General features: G+C 42.4%; 2 protein-coding genes across 3 annotated transcripts in view; one reads left to right on the forward strand and one right to left on the reverse strand.

Moving 5' to 3' along the window:
• The window catches only part of ccnjl (cyclin J-like), a 194,104-nt gene that overhangs the window by 156,944 nt on the left and 18,154 nt on the right, over positions 1-19,006 (reverse strand). The window lies entirely within an intron of this gene.
• LOC306963039 (alpha-1A adrenergic receptor-like) lies at positions 4,481-17,263 on the forward strand. Of its 2 annotated transcripts, none has more exons than XM_079556477.1 (3): positions 4,481-5,468; positions 15,671-16,381; positions 16,431-17,263. In XM_079556477.1, the coding sequence occupies exons 1-2, from the start codon at positions 4,673-4,675 to the stop codon at positions 16,228-16,230; spliced, it is 1,356 nt and encodes a 451-aa protein (XP_079412603.1). In that variant the 5' UTR covers positions 4,481-4,672; the 3' UTR covers positions 16,231-16,381; positions 16,431-17,263. The 2 variants fall into 2 exon arrangements, with proteins under 2 accessions (XP_079412603.1, XP_079412602.1); XM_079556476.1 differs by having other exon boundaries at positions 4,482-5,615; positions 16,431-17,260.

The raw sequence follows: 19,006 nt of genomic DNA on the forward strand, positions 1-19,006 counted from the left end.
TCCAACACTACACTCTAGAGTCCCTTTTCCATGGGAGCAGAACAGGCCTTTTGTGTTTCGACAGCCAAAATCAAATCATTCTGCACCCAAAGGGGAGTTCTAAGTGCTCTAACCCACCCCCTTTGGATCCAGAGTCATGAACCCTTTCCAACTGCAGCTCCGCATGGTTGAATGAGAGAGAATGCACACTGAAGCAACGTTTAACCAAGTGCTTGACAGTTTTGGCGATCATTGAGAAGGTCCTGAGTTCGATTCCCAACTGGACGGGTATCTGGGTAGGTCTCCTCCAGGTACTCCCGTTTCCCCTTCCACTCAAAACATGTACAATAGGCCAGGACGAATGATGTGTGTGCGTGAATGAATGGAGGTGCAGATGTATGCAGTCGCAGGGGAAACTGTGGCTACATAACTACATATCACCGCCGTGTGTGGAAGGAAGTACAAACGTGTGACATGTGAAAAGCGCTATGCAAATAAGCTTCCATTCCATGATAAGGTGTGAATATATTTATCCATATCAGTTTAAACCAGGACTAAACCACATGTAAACCAGAAGTCAGGACTAGAACAAGACTAACCCAGCCAAGGACGAGACCGGGTGTAGAGCAGGATTCTGTCTCAAATGGTGTAATTAATGTAAATGGAGGGGTGAGGAATGACAGTCTGCTAATATAAGGCCATGCTCCGCTCCCATAGAAAGACAGCAGCATCAGTCTGTATACAATTGAAATCATTATTGAAATACATAAACGGCTTGTCTCCAGATAGCTTCATTGTAATGGGTCTACATGTGTTTTTATGTTTTTTTTACCTCCCTCTTATGTTTTTTCCCATTTGTTCAGATGTGTGCTGGGCTGAAGGCATGATATGAGTTTGACCCTTGCTGTGGGGAAGATCACATCTCTACGAGGCATTGTTTTGACCTTGTTGACTCGAACAGAAAAAACGTTCCTCTTGAGTGTGACAGTTAATGGGCGTGCCGCTCGCTCAATGGGGGCTCACACCGTAAAACAACACGTCAATGTGAGTTCTCCAATGAGGCAATAAACTTAATGGCTTCTTTACGTTTCAGCAGCATTACATCTGGTTTTATGGTGGAGAACATTGGGTGAAGATCCAATCCATCAATAACTCAAGTAAAAATAGTAATCAAAATGTAAAATATATTGTTTACAGTAAAACTAATTTACAGAGAAGCACTGCATCGGTGCATGTGTAGTCCAGGCAAAATCATACTCTTGGAGATGAGGGTCTCTCTCTCTCTCTCTCTCTCTCTCTCTCTCTCTCTCTCTCTCTCTCTCTCTCTCTCTCTCTCTCTTTGTGTAGTGTGACCACTCCACAAATCCTTTTCCAGCACATCCCAAAGCTTCTCAATGACAGTAGGGTCTGAACTCTGTTGTGGCCAATATGTATCATGCTCCAGTCTCCTCTGATCCTCTGAAACAGTGGACCGCCTCCTGGGTTTGTCCCTATTTCAGAGCATGGTGACCTGCACTGGAAGGCCCAGGACACGCTGGTGGGACTATGTCTCAGATCTGGCCTGGTGTCGCCTCGGGGTCCCTCCAGAACAGCTGGAGGAGGTGTGCGTGGATCGGGAAGTCTGGGCATCTCTGCTGAGACTGCTGCCTCCGCGACCCGGCCCCGGATAAAGTGTAAGAACATGGATGGATGGTGTCCTGCACTCCGCTACACAACAGTGTCTCCCCTGGATACCTCCTCGTTTGTACCTTTTTTGTTTCCTGTAGCTTCTCTTGTGATGCCTCCACTGGGGGGCTTTTGGTGCCTCTTCAGTGTCTCAGAAGAAGAAATGTGTAGGTCTCAAATGGGTTTAGCTGATAAGCTAGCTGTTTACTTCAGGACCATTATGGACTCTCTGCAATAAAAAAAAATCCCCACAAAAACACTGCAAAGATGTACAAAAGTATCCAGTAAAAGAATGTGGAGCACAGTGATGTTACCAATGTAAATTTAAATGTCACAAATACCTAAAGCGATACCTCTCTGATCTTTATAGCCACTACTGCGCCAAACACTGTAAAGTTTGTAAAGTAAAAAGAGCATACTTTATAAAACTGCGGTCTCTTTAATTAGGTATTATCTTACATTCAGATCGAGGGCTGCATGTGGTTTTTAGTCCCAATTGGCACTAAATTGGGACTAAAAAACACATGCAGTCAATCAAATACCTGTATATACTTTCGCATGTGGTCGCGTGTGCTTCTGTATCTCACTGGTTGTCTGTGTGGCAGTCTGGTGTGATTGATACTGTTGTTTGCTGTGGTAATGCTGAGCATGTGTGCTTCAGAGGGAGCCTGGCCTTTGACCCGAGAGGCTGTCAGGGCTGGCTTTGAACACAAGAAAAACCTCTTCACACAGACAAAAGAACAGGAATGCCCTTTCTATTTATGTTCACTTTGTATTTTCCTGATTTATAGTTTTAATAATAATTACAATCCAAAAAAATAATAATTTGATGATCTAAAAATGTTTAATAAACAACTTTGGATTGACTTAGAGTAAAGGAAAAAGTCAATCGACACTAATATGTGTATCAGTTTGTAAATACTGCGCACTGTCTTTTCTAGGGGGTGGCGAAATATTTAGATTATGTTGTGTTCCCCAAACTGAAAAAGCAATGTTTTTTTCCAGAGAAAATTATTGACATCAATAGAAGCATTTACTTTTTCGCAGCACAAATTTTCTGATGCACTTGTTTGTTCTCTTGTAACTTGGCAAGAGACACTGATCCTCTCTCTCAAACCACTCCCCACTAACGTGCTCCGAAAGGCAGAAAAATCCCTTATTAAAGAAAGATTTTCTGTCCAAGATATGAAAGTTTTGTCCACCCGCAACACTTGGCAGGGGCCCTGAGCAGCTTCCGTGTTATTTGAAAGTTCAGCGCTTTCGATCAAATGATGGTCAGTGTAATGTACCTAATCTTGGCACTAAAAGGCAGCTGAATCAGAAGTGACATAAGGCGATTTGTCTTTTAAGATGCCTATAATACTTGCATTCTGAAGCCTGTTTAAAAGATGTGTGGGCACAAGGCTGGTAATCCCACCTGAAGGAGCAGTCAAGGAGCACTTATAGTCTGTGAATACAGAGACCAGACACTTTGCCTTTTGGTTTATGGTGCACAGGCAAAGAGATAACCATAACACATGCTCAGACTTGATAAAACACATCAACTTTACAGCCCCGTACTGAATCCTTTATGCGACATGGATAAAAGAAGCACTTTCTTATCTTCTGTAAATAAAAATCTTCAGGGTTTACCAAATCAAATATGTTGTAATATACAGTATGTGCTCCTCTTGACAGAAACCTTTTATTATTCTTAATAATTTTATTTAGGTGTTGAATTGTCTTTACTCTAGAAGGGAATTCTTGCTTTGTTTTTTTTTGTTTTTTAGCATTTGCACACAACATTAAAGGTCCCATGCATTTGATCCAGTGTTACTGTGTTCAGGACCATATAGGCACCGATTGGCAGCCAAGCTTCTCTTGGTCTGTCCCAGCACAACTGTGGCTACAGAAGTGGCTTACCACTGTGTGTGAATATTAGTCCACAAATTGCTGTAACTTTCAGAAAATAGCTGTATAAAACGTGTATTAGAATTATATTTTATTTATCAGAGGAGACATTTTTGCAGCGATTATTGCTTTATGTGCTTCATCAAACACAGCAACATTTTTATTGGATGGAATAAATATGTTTGGAGTCACTAAAACTCTTCCTGGCTGTTTAAATGTATAAATATCCATAAAAAGTGCTAAAAAGTAGAAACTTGCTTCCCATTTTGAATGAAATGACAAATGAGGTAGAGAAATTATCGCTCTGTTTCACGGGAATGTTATGTGCTGCTGTAAGAAAAATGTGACAGGTTTCAGAGCAGACTTCACTTATATGTCATCCAAAGAAACAGCTTCAGGTTTGGTCAAAAAAGCACTTAAAACACGAGGCCCCAGGAATGTGCAGTGTCGGAACTCAGCCCATTAAATCAGTCACTCCTCTCTAACTGAGCCCCGTATCCAAAATGAGATTACTCCAATGGGACCGCCACAGATGACCAAAATAGGAGTGTGTTTTACTGAAACACAAGTCATAAAAGCACAGACTGTTGGTTGTTTCATAATGAACTTAATCAATCTGACCTTCTGAGCATAGGCTTCTCAAACGGTTGGTGGAGACTCATTTCTTTCACATAACACATGTTGAACCACTGAACTAACCAGATTGTTTTCTTTGAGGAAAGTGTATGGGGCAAGTCTCGGGATTTTATTACATGTATAGTCTTTGCTACTATGGAGGTCTAAATGGGAGACAGGAATGTATGTTTTGACCCCAAAGCCTTTCAGCGCTTCTTATTCATTAAAACTGCTGTCAGCAACAAGAGACCTCTCCTGTCCCCTGGAATAATGCAAATGGGTCGGTGAGGGGCTGTGCGTCATGCGCGCGCTGCTCCTGTTTGTGTGTTTGGTCAGTGTTTGTCGGAGCTGCGCGCGGTGAGAGGAGACCCCCACACTTCTCCATCAGCCTCTCGAGAGGAAGACTGTGCTCGTTTGGAAGTGACAATGGCCATGAAGACTATGTGACAGCTCTGTGGTTTTAATTTCATTTATTGGGTTCAAAGGGCTCTACAGACTGATATGGAGGAGCTCTTGAGGCAAAATGAGTGGAAGCACTGACAATGTCACAAACTTGTGGGAAAACGCTTCCTCGCGGTTGGATGCGGGTGCGTCACCGAACAGCTCCGGAGGGAACCACACAGCGGTGGTCCTCAGCCGGGCTGTCCCGCTGGGCTTGGTACTCGGGGCTTTCATCGTGTTTGCCATCGCGGGGAATATCTTGGTCATTCTGTCAGTGGTGTGCAACAGGCACCTGCGCACGCCGACCAACTATTTCATCATTAACCTGGCCATCGCGGACCTGCTCCTGGGCACAATGGTTCTGCCAGTGTCTGCCACATTGGAGATTCTGGACTACTGGGTGTTTGGACGTGTGTTTTGTGACATATGGGCAGCTCTGGACGTTTTGTGCTGCACCGCATCCATCATGAGCCTGTGCGTAATTTCCATTGACCGTTTCATAGGAGTGAGCCACCCTCTGCAGTACCCGGGCATCGTGACGGAGAGGCGCGCGCTTCTGGCCATGCTGGGCGTGTGGGTGCTGTCCATAGTAATATCTATTGGTCCGCTGCTCGGCTGGAAGCAGCCGCCGTCCCCGGACGACACAGTGTGCCTGATCACAGAGGAGCCTTTCTACGCACTGTTCTCGTCCCTGGGCTCCTTCTATATCCCACTTGTGGTCATCCTGGCCATGTACTGTCGCGTCTATATAGTGGCCAAACGGACTACTAAGAACCTAGAGGCCGGAGTGATGCGGGAGAGGATGAACTCTGGTGAACTGACGCTGAGGATACACAAAGGCTCGCACGTGAACGACGACCCCGGTGCCTCCACAGCCGGTAAAGGGCGCGCGCACCAAGCCAGAAGTTCTCTCACTGTTAAACTTCTCAAGTTTTCCCGCGAAAAGAAAGCGGCCAAAACTTTGGGGGTCGTTGTGGGCATGTTTACGCTTTGTTGGCTGCCTTTCTTTGTCGCTTTACCAATAGGTGAGTCCAAAATGTCCAAACCAGTTTTTCATTATCACATCAAGCAACAACTGTCTGATTAACTGTGAAACCAAGATTTGCAATGGCTACACAGATTCATGCCCATTCGACTTCTGGATAAGGGCCAGTTCTTTTATTTGATGACAAAACAGTTCTATGGTTAGATTTATTAATTTACTGACTGACATTTTATGTAACACTGCATAAGTAATGATGTGTTGATCCAATAAGAAAATATGTGCCGAATTCTTTGATATGAAAACAGACACCACAAACCTAGCCAAAATCACTTTAAAACCCCATTTGCCATGGTGTGTCAACATAGTAATGCCATGTTGGAATATACATATAATGTAAAGACCATCAAAGACCTGCCAGACTCAGTGCAGGCTTCACGCTCACTTCCATAAACATTGTTGACCCAGTGGACACTAATGATAAAATATGACCTCCAGGGGCTAATCTCAACAACTTTACAGTCCAATACTGTGTAAACTATCCATATATCAACATATATCATCCCAGAGTCTGCTGAGGTTTAAGACTGCTATAAAAATAAATCTGTGTATTCAGATGTGTCCCTGCACAAAGTCTGAGTTGGACATTTAGAGGCTGCAGGCTTTATTAATCACGACCAGTCTGGAATTCCTCCTGAGTAACATTTATTAGACCACATTGTCAACCACCGAGGGGGCTTTGATATACAGTATGGCTGTGATATACTGCAAGGGTAAAAATAGCAACTATATATTTTGCATTCAGCCAAGCAGAACCCAGCTCCTGTTGATTTCATTAAGTATTATTTTTATGAGACTACAAAGCGATACAAAACTGTCAAATCCTAGTATTTATTTCTGGCAGTGTAACAGCATCCCTCACGCAATCTTTTTTAAAGGGATTTTAGAGGGATTTTTACAAGCTTCCCAAAGTATTATTAGCATGACTGTTGCACCCTGCTCGGTTGTATTTATGATGCAACCACTCTATATGTTCAATGTGCCAAGTGGTGGGTAGGTGGCCTCCTCTGCACTGCAGCCCAGTTAATCTCATGGCCCTAGGGTCACAGAGACTCTACTCCATGTTGCTTTGCAAACTCTAAAGGAAATTAAACCATATATTGCTGCAGTCAGATATTAATGCTGGGAGATGGGTACTTTCAGAAAACTAAGAATACATCAGTTCAGAACAAGGAGAACAAGAGGGCATGCAAAACAGTCCTAAATTAAAGTAAACACTACAAATTTTATGGTTGGATTCTCTGTTTTCCTCGCCAATATAAGTTTGAATATTCAGTTCAGGGTTTTGTTTTTTTCATTGTTGTAAATCATTCAATTTACAAGGGCAACAAGATGGGTCAAACGCACAAATATATTGTGCCAAATCTGGACTTCAACATCCTAATATAGAGGGTAAATGCTCTCCTCTGATTATCAGTCAGTTTACGTTGCCAGGCTGTGAACAAACCCTGTGAGTAATATATGTTTCACTGTTTATTCGTATTCCTCACTCACTTGTGTGGGATTAAACAGTGTTTGTGAACCGGCACGAGGCCGGCTGCATACATTTCCTGTGGCCATTGAGGAATCTGTTTATGCTTGGGGCTGTTAGCTTCAGCTCATTACTCCTGACCAGGGGCAGGATCACTATGTGGAGTCAAAGAGGAGAGGGTTTAGCTGCGGGGCTGAGACTGAGATACAACAAAAGGGTCTGGAGTAAGGAGAGGACATCGCAATCACAATATTCATGTTCCCTCTTAGCCAATCAGTGTTCAAAGATGTCCCCTGCATACTAATGGGATTGTATACATTATTTTTATTCATGCTGGCAGTCCATTTAGTTCTAGTTGTGTTTTTGTTTGTATATAGAAATATTTCAGTAAATCCTCTTTGCTGGGAATAATTGTGTTGTGTGGTGAAGGACGTAACATTTTCTTTATTTGAACACGTCATTCACAGTGCACATAGTGGAAAACTAGCCTCATTTGTAATTGCTTATGTATATGAAGGCCAGAGCCGGTTCTTCCTATGCGCAAACTACGCAAGGTGCGTAGGGCCCCCGCAGCCGCAAGGGCCCCGCATGATTAATCAACGCGTTGTTACGGGGACAGGCTCTTCCAGCGCGCACTCACTCTCCGCCTACTTCGCCACAACACCAAAACGGAGCAGTCTGCAAGTGAGTGAGCAGGAGAGACCGACCGCCGTCCCCCTGTCTCTTCCAAAGCGCAAGTGCTTCTCCGCTCGTGTCCCCGCTCGGCCGTCTGTCTCCCGGTGCTTCGCCTCATGCACGGCTCCTCCGCGGCTGCTGCGCGGCTGCATCATGTCACCCGTGTCCGGGCGCTGCTCTCATGTTTTCTCTGGGCTGCAACTCTGGGCCTCACTCTCATTTAAACTCTCTTCTTATTGTGTCTGGTGAGTCTGGAGCATCAGGACAGTAGTTTGAGGAGTAGACCAGAGTAAAAAGCCGTGGTCCGAGGCCTTTTTGTTGAGTTGAATCCACATGGTTCCCATGAGCACAGTAACTTACAGTAACTCTGGTTCTCTGAATGTGCACAGTCTAAAACGGGTTGGGCGACTCACAGGCAAATTCTCAGCGGTAAGACAGAAACAACCGCCAGGAGCAGGTTTCAGTTAGTTTTAAATCAGCGGTCCCCAATCTGTGGGTCAGGGACCAGAGGGGAGAGAATGGGACCATTTGCCATTTACTATTTTAAAAAGGGAAATAAACTAGTAGTCGTCCTAAATACCAGTCTCACAGTGGTTTAGTGGTTAGTGGTCCTCACACAGGGGGCAGGACCTGAATTGAGGTCTGTATGTTCTGCTTCTGCCCTGGAACAATGGAACTGTTTTGACCATAAATGGATTCTCTCGTCGTCGAATAGCCATGGGACGCTACTGCAGGGCCCCGTGTGGGTTTTTGCTTAGGGCCCCAGAAGGGCCAGCACCGGCTCTGATGAAGGCACATTGATTGATCTGGGTTTCATGTTAAGCTGTTTGTTGTGTTTTATCTATGTGCAGGTTTTGAGAACAAAGTTAAATTTTTTACAAGAAAGTGCGATTTTGACTGAAAGGAATAGGCCACCGCTTTGACATACTGAGATATTTTGGTAGTTTGGTATTGGCCCGTGAGATAACGAGTAAACCACAGGAATTACTTGTATTTCCTGTAGGATGAGAGCTTATCCAGAAGAATCTTATGGTTAAATGTAAATGCTGTAAATTTCTTCTTCTTCTCTTATTTTTTCAGTCAGTAATTGAACAAGAGCCCTGTAGGTGGAATGTTTTTCCTAAAGCCGTACTCCCATCTGTCAGCAACATGTCAAAGTAATTTACCTTTAACTGGAAAAATGTAGTTGCACCATGATATTAGAAAATAAACAAGAGCAGGAGAGGTGTCCGGGCGACATGAAACAGAGCTCAATTCTTCTGGCACTATTTGTGTGTCACAAAGTTTCCTTCTCGAAAGAAAATGATTGAATATAGATTACTGGAATTCTTATTTGGCCATTTTTGTTATAAGCAATTGGTCATGTGTTGAAAATGTTGGTAGAGCGCGACAAAAGCATCAATAATAGAGTAAGTAATTGTTGTGATTGAACTATTTATCGTGTGTCGTTGAGTGGTTAAAAGCAAACAAAAAGTTGCAGTAATAGCTAATGCTGCAACAGTTGCATAAGCCTTGATTGTACATTTAATGGAGCATGAATGTCCCGCCCACAGATAGGGATTTCCTGCCTAACACTTGTTATTACTCGTCGTCTTCCTTTGTAGTTAGACCTTCACATATGGAGTGTGTGGGGCGACTGTGACAGTGGAGATTGCACTCATGCCATTAAAACAATGCTCTCGGTGTCACAGAGCAGTGTTTATCTGAGTGTGATGGTCCGATTGTAGAATCCAGTTGTGTCTGAGTATGAGTTTATTTGCATTTTTCCAATAAATACCCTTTAAAACATAGCATTGATAATGATCACATTGAGCCCCATAGGCCTGAGTTAACATCAGCTGGAAAAGACCATTTACAAAATGGTTAAACAATCGTGTTATATAAGTTAGTTCTTCTCAAATAAGCTGCTTCAGGTGATACTATTCAGGCTTCTCTGCAGTTCTAAAAATGTTTTAGTCAAGGTTTAGTCCTGGTTTAGACCAAATCCGCTTTTAGCTTCTAGTCCAGTTCAAGTTACAGATTAAAAAAAGACATGTTCCACTCAGTGTCTCCAGAGTCAAGTCCAAAGCCTCTTGAATATGAAGTCCATTCAAGTATTTTGGTCTAAGGTTATGCATATGGACTGGATAATATTTTCACCTGCAGGATATTTTTTATTTTAAGGAGTATTTAACTCGCAACTTTCAAACTAGCTTTGAGATATTTGTACGAGAACAGAGCAGTACTATTGCTTTCTGACTCAAAAAACAAAACAACCAACAGCAACAGAAACAAGCAGGATTAAACCTGTGGCTTTCTCAGATGTGAAACATTAAGCCTCATACATACAGACTCAGTCAGGAATATTTTATGAGTTGGTAATGACGCTGTGTTTGATTACATAATATAACCTAATTTTGAAGCAATATCACATCTGAAGCAGTAATCAGGGAGACAAGGTAAAATATTACTAATTAGTCGCAGAAAGGCTGCTCATCCGTTTAATTGCTCGTCCAACTGATTTACATAGTAATTTCAGATCATTTAGGAGAGGCAAAATACTTAATTTGTTCTTTAGGCCTGGAACTGTGGCAGAGGAAGAACTTAACTTTTTGCTTGTTAAATAGTCGTGAAAGCTGGGATGCCTGACTTTTTGTTGTTGTAAAGTAAAAAACACCACAGAGTATGTTGTTAAGACTGCAAAAAGCAAGCCTTGTTGCATGGTCTTCACCTAATTAGCGATAGAAGACAGAATTTAAAGTAGAATCTAAATCAGTGCAATTTATTTCCCCCCTTCTTTATCACATGTATAAACAATTTGCTCATGCAGGAAGGATTGTGAGAGCTAGAAACAAGTTTGGGACAATTTTTAAAAATGTCATAGTTTGTGCAGAAAAAAAATCAGGTACCCCAGCTTTAAGGAAGCTGTACAATAAAAAATAAATAAATTCCATTGCAACAAATACAACAAATGTCCTAGAGCCGTATTTTGCAATGATTTTCTAATTTTGCAATAACTTATTATATAATGCAATAAAATGTGTGTTAACACTATTACTATTAGATTAGGATATTGCTCCTGTCTTTATGTTTTGTTTTGGGGTTGTTGTTTTTTTTTTTTCATTTTTTTCCCATGGGTTTTCTGTTTTTTTGGAATGCGATATTTATGGCAGTTGCAGTAATTTAGTTTTTGATCTACTTATTCTTTTAGCCTTTAGATAAAGTGAAAATGTGTTTTATTGACAATGCAGTTACAAATTGCATTACATTTTGAATGGTTATTACAAAATGTGGCTTAACATGACCTATAACTGTGATGTGTTCAGTGTCTTTGCGACTTTTAGAACAGACAGGGCCCTAGCCAATATGGCGCCATAGGCTAGATTTAACTTTGGATATAAAAAAGGACACACTTTGGTAATGGAAAGCTCAATTTGATGACGGCCCCTCCAGCAGATGGCGCCCTAGGCGGCCCGTCTGGGTCGCCTATGCCCAGGGCCGGCCCTGAGAACAGGCTTCAACCCTTTTCAGATCAAAACTGTACTTGAATCAAATAGTGTTGCTTTAAATGGTTAATTTGATATCAAACAAACTGCAAAAAAGTTTTTTTCTTTCTGTATAAAAACTCTTTCATTTAGTGAATACTTTTTTTCTATGGCCGATTCTATCAAATCTCAGACGCTAAGCAGTGTATGACCTGGTTGGTACTTGGATGGGAGACTGTTTGGGAAAACCAGGAAGCCTGGGTGAATGTAGTCTGGGAGTGAGGTGTCGGAGGGGCTGATGGCGCAGATTGGAAACCTAGCTTCCCTCAGTTTGCCCCAGGGCAGCTGTGGCTACTTACATAGCTTACCATCACCAAGTACGGAGTGAATAAATAATGTATGAAATTATATAAGGCTAATGCACTATTTATTATTATTATTTATGTTTTATTTGATCTTTATTTAACCAAAGGAGTCCCATTAAGATTTCAGAATCTCTTTTCCAGTGGAGCTCTGGAACCATTGTACATGTTTTTGTTTGTGGTGGGGAAACAAGAGCACCCTGCATTAACCAACGCAGAAAGTTAAATCACATCTCACTTATTGTTCAAATTGGCCATTGTTTTAAAATGAAAGGCTTGTTAGATTAGTGCACAGACTTTTTTATCAGACACATTTTCACATTTGCAGGCGGCACGGACACTATGTATTGCACAATTGGTTCTGCCGGCGATGGAGAGAGATGTGAGAGGAGACCACACTCTGAGGTGTTAAGCAATGGCTTCCGTTTGGATGTGTTTGGGAACTGATACCAGGCCCGTGTCTGCTCTGCTTAGTGCCGGGGGGGTTCTTGCTGCACATGACTCCGGGGGTAATAGAGAGGCGTTTGGAGGTTGAAACAATAATGAAAGAGCTAAGTGCCGGCGTGATGGGGCGAGAATGGAGGTGGCATTGGCAGGATTAGGGCCAGAGGGCAGCGAAAGGGTGAGCGCGCCAGTCGCCATTCTGTCATACCAGCGTGCCCAGAATAGATCTTTGTTATGGCTTTGTCGACTGCATTTAACAATCACCAATATCGCCATTGCCCCCGTGAAATCCAGACCTTTTCATCATTCGGGTGTTATGAAACCACGCGTCGGGAGGGGCCTCATGTCGCCCAATTAGAATAACAGGATGCATTGTTTTGTTAAGATGTTCCTGTTCATAAGGTGTGCACTGCAGCAGGAAGGACGTGCAAAAGCCTCTCCGTGCACAAGGGTTTGGAGTGTCAGCCTTCTGTTATCTGTGGGCTATTGTCTGGGCTATATCCTTTCAACATAAATGTCTTAAAGGGACACAAACATGGAGCGCGTTCGCACAAAACGTTACGCATACAAATAAGTCTGCCCAGACAGTCTATGTGCGCTTTCCTGCTCTTTTATCATACGTCTGTGTGGAAATCGCCCCACAGAGATTCATGGTAAGGTTACAGCAGGGGACTACAGACATGAAGGGGCCCACATACCCAGAAACGGTGCAATGTCCCTAAAATAACAAACTTTTATTAAAACTACAGATTATGAACCTAATAATAATATGCCGCTATAGATATGATGTCCCACAATGTTCTTAAAATAATCTTTATCAAATGAAACTGAATAAACATCGTTCGGGGCATGTTCTCAAGACTCTTGATAGTCTTGAGAATGATTGAAATAAATCAGCCGCGAACCCGGAATAAACGTGCGCCAACTTTCTTTTCTTTTTTCTTAAGTGGCTCATTGTGGCTAAACATTTATACATTTTGATCATTGTTTTACATACAGTGATTTTTCTTATTTTTATCATATCACACAGTCTGCAGCAGAACTTAACCTTGCTTTTTTTTTTGACACTTTCTGTTGTTTGGGTAATGCCAAACTGGAGAAAATGTGCTTGGTTCAAGTGGGAGTTGAGAGATTAAACTGAAGCAAAAGAATTTGTCACACAGAACCCCGGATCCAAAGGTCAGCAGTACTTCACTCCACCTGCCTGGCCGAACTATTAATATGGGGTGTTAGTGAGTACTTGATGGTTGTGGTCTGAGGGGCCCCGGGACAACCCCTATAGAGAGTGAATGAATAATTGTAAAGTGACTCTGACCATCTAATAGACCTCTATCAAGGCGTTGTTTGGCAAAGACGGCTTTCATTTTTCTCTCAAAATCCGCTTGTTTCTTTTTGTCCTCGATCACAGCATCTCAAAGTGCCTTTTCTTTACATCCAGCTTTCTTTACATCCAGCTTCCGCAGTTACATAACACAATCCAGCGAATCGTGAGAAGACCAACTGCTAAATAGAGACTGTTGATTTGAGGGGACAGATGACTGAGCAGCACTCGTCTGTCACCATTTCCTCTGGTGTGTGCTGCCAATGAACAGCTGATCATTCAAGTCCAACAAAGTCACTTTCATCAATGTCTTCAGAGCAACTGTTCTGAATTATGTTTTAGTTTTAGTGTCTATATCAGTTTTTTTGTAATTGAATTGCTGGATGCAAAGAAGCAGCTATCACCACTGCATTAAGTCTTTCCTTTGCTACTTACCGCTTGCTGTTCCCCACTTATATTTCGTGGCTTTGGCTTCTTGGTTTAATGCAGAGGTTCTTGTTTGTACAAATGCGAGACCAGGTCCACTGTGCGCTGGCTTTGTTAACAGCAAATGAGCGTGGGAGCTTGAATCGATTCATTTGTGCCTCAATTCAATGCTTTTTAAAGCCACAGAAAAAGAATGAACTCAAAAAGCTTCTTATGAATGTGTTTTCTTCGATTACTGGAGCGATTTCAGCCAAACCTGACATTCAATTGAGTCAAGAGTTAATGGTTAATAAAGCAATGAAATATTTATAATGTATTAGTCTTACAACGGTTTTATAGACGCTCAAAGTCGCTTTACAATTCTGTGCATTATTCATCACACCATCCTCGGTGATGGTAAGGTATAGGTTTGTTGCCACAGCTGCCCTGGGGTAGACTGCCGGAAGTGAGGCTGTCAATTTGCACCATTTGACCATCAGCAACCACTCACTCACTCACTCACTCACTCACACATTACATTCACCCCGGCGGTCACTCACTCATTCACTCACTCACTCATTCACTCACTCACTCACTCACTCACTCACTCACTCACTCACTCACTCACTCACTTACCTTACCCTGCTTCGTTCCCGAGATCCAGTGGTGGAAAGTAACAAGTAAAAAGTACAAGTAAAAAGTACAAATTATAGGTAGTTTTACTTTACTTGAGTAAATTTTATGATGAATACTTTTTACTTATACTTCACTACATTTTAGAGCCTGCATCTGTACTTTCCACGCCACTACATTTTTAAATTGGGTTAATTTTCAAGGTGACCTCTTTACGGTGAACTGGTTAAGTCCTAGTTTAGACTTGGTTTAGTGGCTTGCTCCTATGTAGACCTGGTTTAGTTCCTGTTTTTGACCTGAGTTAGTGGTTTACTCATTTAGACCTGGTTTGATTCAAATGATTAAAAAAATCCTGCACATTAAACTCTTAAATACTTTTACTTTTTACTTAAACATTTTTTTTTACAATGCATACTTTTACTTAAAGCAGCACTAAGTAACGTGTTTACCTTAATAAATCCTCTGGGGGTAATACAAACAAGTGTTAATGAATAGGGGGGGCTTTCCTCTCCCCTTGGTGTCTCTGGCCAGTAAACCACACTTGCAACTTCCGGCCTCCAGGTCAGAGTCATCAATACACACTGATGAAATCACGAAGAAGAAGCTAACAGGCTAACGGACAAAGCTAACTGTCACTTAAACAGTATTTACAGCCAAGTTTGAGTGAAAAAAATAATTTATCTCCATTGTGTAATTGGACGTACAATATCCCTGCAACATGCTACACATGCGCTTGCATGGGGGCATGAGTTACTTAGTTCTGCTTTAAGCAAAAATGTGATCAGAGTAAGTAAATCAATCAAGTACATTTTTGGTCTTGTATCTGCACTTTTACTTAAATAAGAATATTGAGTACTTCTTCCACCACTTCCGAGATCTGACGGGATCGGGCAGAGCAAAGGCAGTGGCATCTTTACAAATGTTTGCTGCCCTCTTCTGGTGTGAGGACAGCAGATGCACACAAAGAGCCATTGCAGTGACGGTACATCTCTGTGATGGATGAGATCAATGCATGATCTTGAAAGCATTCCATAAGCAAACTTGTCGAACGCAATGGAAAATGTGTTGAGTCATATTTTCATTGATTTATTAGCAACATGTCTGGAAAAAAAGCAGGGAAGGTGTAGGTCTGTTTTATACATCTATGGAAAGTTCTCCTAAGTCTTGGCAAAAGAGAGTTGTAAACCGTAACAAATACCAGACATTACAGTAACAGTGTCTTCCTTTCGTCCCCCAATGCGCTCACTTCTCCCTTGTTTTCAGGCTCTTTCAACGTCGAGCTGCGCCCCCCCGATGTCCTCTTCAAAGTCATCTTCTGGCTGGGCTATTTCAACAGCTGCCTCAACCCCATCATCTACCCGTGCTACAACCGCGAGTTCAAACTGGCCTTCATCCGCATCCTCCGCTGCCAGTGGCACCAGAGGAAACGTCCCGGATGGAAGGCCTACAACTACCGCTCGTCCAACTTCACCTCCTCCGGACACTCCCGAAAAGGCTCCAACGACCACAACGCGGCCTGCCTGAACGGGAGTCAGCGCACCCTCTCGTCTGCCAGTCCCAGCCCCAGCTACTTAAGCAAAGGGCTGCCCCCATGTCCCGAAGGAGAGGCGCTCTTCATCTGGGGCACAAGCACTCCGACCACGTCCACCCCAAACCTGCTCCCCGGGACGCCCACAGACTGTCAGCCAGGGGTGAACAAACCAGATGTAAACAAAGGGAAAGCAGAGGAGGTGAATGCTAATGTTTTTTCTTTCTCCTTTGGGAAATTTAGGGACAAAACAGGCATTAACAAAGACAGTATCGGTGCTGCGGACAAAGTGTGAGCCTAACTGTGTATGTTGGATAATACTCTGATCAGGCACTGCATTATGACCGACATACAGTACATTCTGTGTGGTGATGTCACGTTTACCTGTGTTACGTTCAGAAGCAGCTTTAACAAACCATCTGAGCCTAGCTGTTGTCTTGACTCTTGTGAATATCCAGTGCTCCTTCACTGGACCACTGTTGATATTGATGACAGCAGACCTAAGCTGGCCATTATCAGTTATTGGGACAAAATCCTAATTTGACTGTCACAACTCCTATACTTCCTAGATTGTGGCACGGGTACAGTGTACAGGACAGTGCAGGAGTTACATGAAGAAGGTTTAGGAAGAAGCAACATTTTGTCCAGGCAATTTGGGATGGACACAGCTAAACAGCTGGGCCGGCATGCTCAGCTGTCTTATTTAATTAGTAGTTTGGGGTCGTATTAAGTATAGACACTGTATGAAATGCATGTGATTCTTGAATTACTTTTGCGGATCATTTCAGTCATCTATCTTGATTTTGCTTATCGTAATTCTCATCTGAAAAATTATACGGTAATTCGATTTTCTTTTTTCCCCTAAAAAGTCATGCAGCCCTGCTCCCTCAGAGGCTGTGATCACGGGACTATAGGGTTCTTCATTTTCCCGACAGTGCTGCGCCTGATCGGTATTTCACTTGTTACATGATGGTCAGTGTAATTTGTGGTCAGTATTTGGTGGAGACACGTGAGTTATTCTGCTGCTGTAAACGTATGTCCCATTTATCCTGTATGTGAGGTCAACACAAGCCAGAGAGACTTGAAAGTCTGGAGATTATCCAAGAACCTGCATGATGTTTTGTCATATTCTCAGCACATCAGTAATGTGCTCTGGACTGACAAAGTCTTTACTGATTTGATCAAAGTGTCACAGATTCACTTAATATTTCATATTTTGTGGTTTATATTAAGTATTACTTGGTTTCTCTACTGTGTGCACAAAAAAGATACAAGTTTTTAGTCCGGTGTTTGAGACATTGCTGTCTGTACTAGAATCATGTGATTGAGACATGAATAAATCATGTTCAAAGGCAAAAGGGTGTGTATCTTTTTGCCTAAAATAGAAGGGTCATATTTCTGAAGGTTATGTCTATCCGAAAGTATTGAAAATAAAATCAATGTTGAACTGCAAAAAAGACATTGATGTCAAGTACATCTCCTCTTTATGGCCCTCAATTAAGTACATTATCCTTACAAACGTTGCCTTTAAATCTAGCTTGACATCAAAGCAATGTTCCGTAGGTTACACACCAATCTTTTTGCCCTCTGCAGGTGTAATACACTACAACTATTTTTCTTGACAAGGCTTAATCCAACCCTTGTAATATAAACATACAGTATGCATGAATGCTCACATACAGTATTAGTATAGTATTTGTATTATAGTCATGAGAAATGCAGAAGTTTAAGTCAATAAGAGCATCCCGTACTGTGACCTCTATCCTGCAGATCCATAACGTCAGTTGTATTTTGCACTCCTACCCGTCCTTAAACCTATTCCTACTTTTCCTCATTATTCTGTCCATCTAGATGGGCGTGGTTGTCATCTTTACCATTGCACATTTCCACAGCCTGGGGACTGATGCTGTCCAGTCTGGACTGCCGGTGGACAGCTGGTGTTTCAAACATGTATTCTGCCAAGTCCATTTTCTGCTGATGTCTGTTTCTCCATGTTCTCCATTATAATATCAACTGTGTTCCTTTGTGTTTGACCCTCTCCTCCAACTCACAAGAAGCCAGACAACTTGGCATGTCGGTAGTTTTCTCTGTAGTATTCTGCCTCTGGTGATGTTTGAAGTTCATGTTATTTTTTGCACTGCTCTTTCTGGCACCAGCCCATGTCCCGTGAACCATATTATCTTCTGCTCTATCCTGCTTCAACTCAATGTGTAAGAAAATGTTTCTAGCCTCCACAGAGTGGCTGGGTGCACCTTTAGAGATAAGGTTAGGAGTTCAGTTACTTGGGAGATAAACGGGGCATCTCTTCCTGATGGCTCCTGGTCGCCTCCCTGGGAAGGTGATCCTCCCATTAGGAGGAGGCCCCAGCATTTCCCAGGAAGACCTGGGAAACACTGAAGAGAGTATGTCTGTCAGCTGGCCTGTGATCCCCCAGAAAAGCTGGAGGAAGTGTGCATGATATTGAATCCTGGGCATCTCAGCTCAGACAGCTGCTTGATTGACATTGACATGGCTTAAAGGTCAGTAACCATGGCAACATACACTGTAAACAATATTCACTTGCAGCCGATGCACTTTAGATGCTTGACTCCACGAGAGAAAAATCATATAAACTACAGATTTTGTCTGAACTGTTTTCATACAAGGCTCTGTGTTTCATTCCTTTGTTTTTTGACATAAAAGGTAGGTGTGACTAAATGACAGGAGTTACAGTTAAGTAGCCTAAGTATAGTGTATGTAGCCTATGTATATATTTTAAGTTATTTCAGGGGGGGCTTATAAATCCACCCAAGGGCTCACTTGTTGAGTCATTTTTTGATGAGAATATGTGAGAGTATAAGCACATACTTTTGTTTAGCTTGATCAAACAAACAGTGCTTCAGACAGTGCATGAACATCGACCTGTCAGCCTTGGTGTGTTTTGAACTCAAAGAATACATATCACATGAAAAGTGTGTTTGGATCCAAGAGGTTTAGGCGGCCAGTGGGGCAGCTCAATCACGATAGAATATCAAATATGACATTTTTTTCCTCATCATTAACAACCGTACTGGCAAAGCATGTAGCCTGTG

Source organism: Gobius niger (assembly GCF_951799975.1).
Source record: "Gobius niger genome assembly, chromosome: 5".
NCBI lineage: Eukaryota > Metazoa > Chordata > Actinopteri > Gobiiformes > Gobiidae > Gobius > Gobius niger.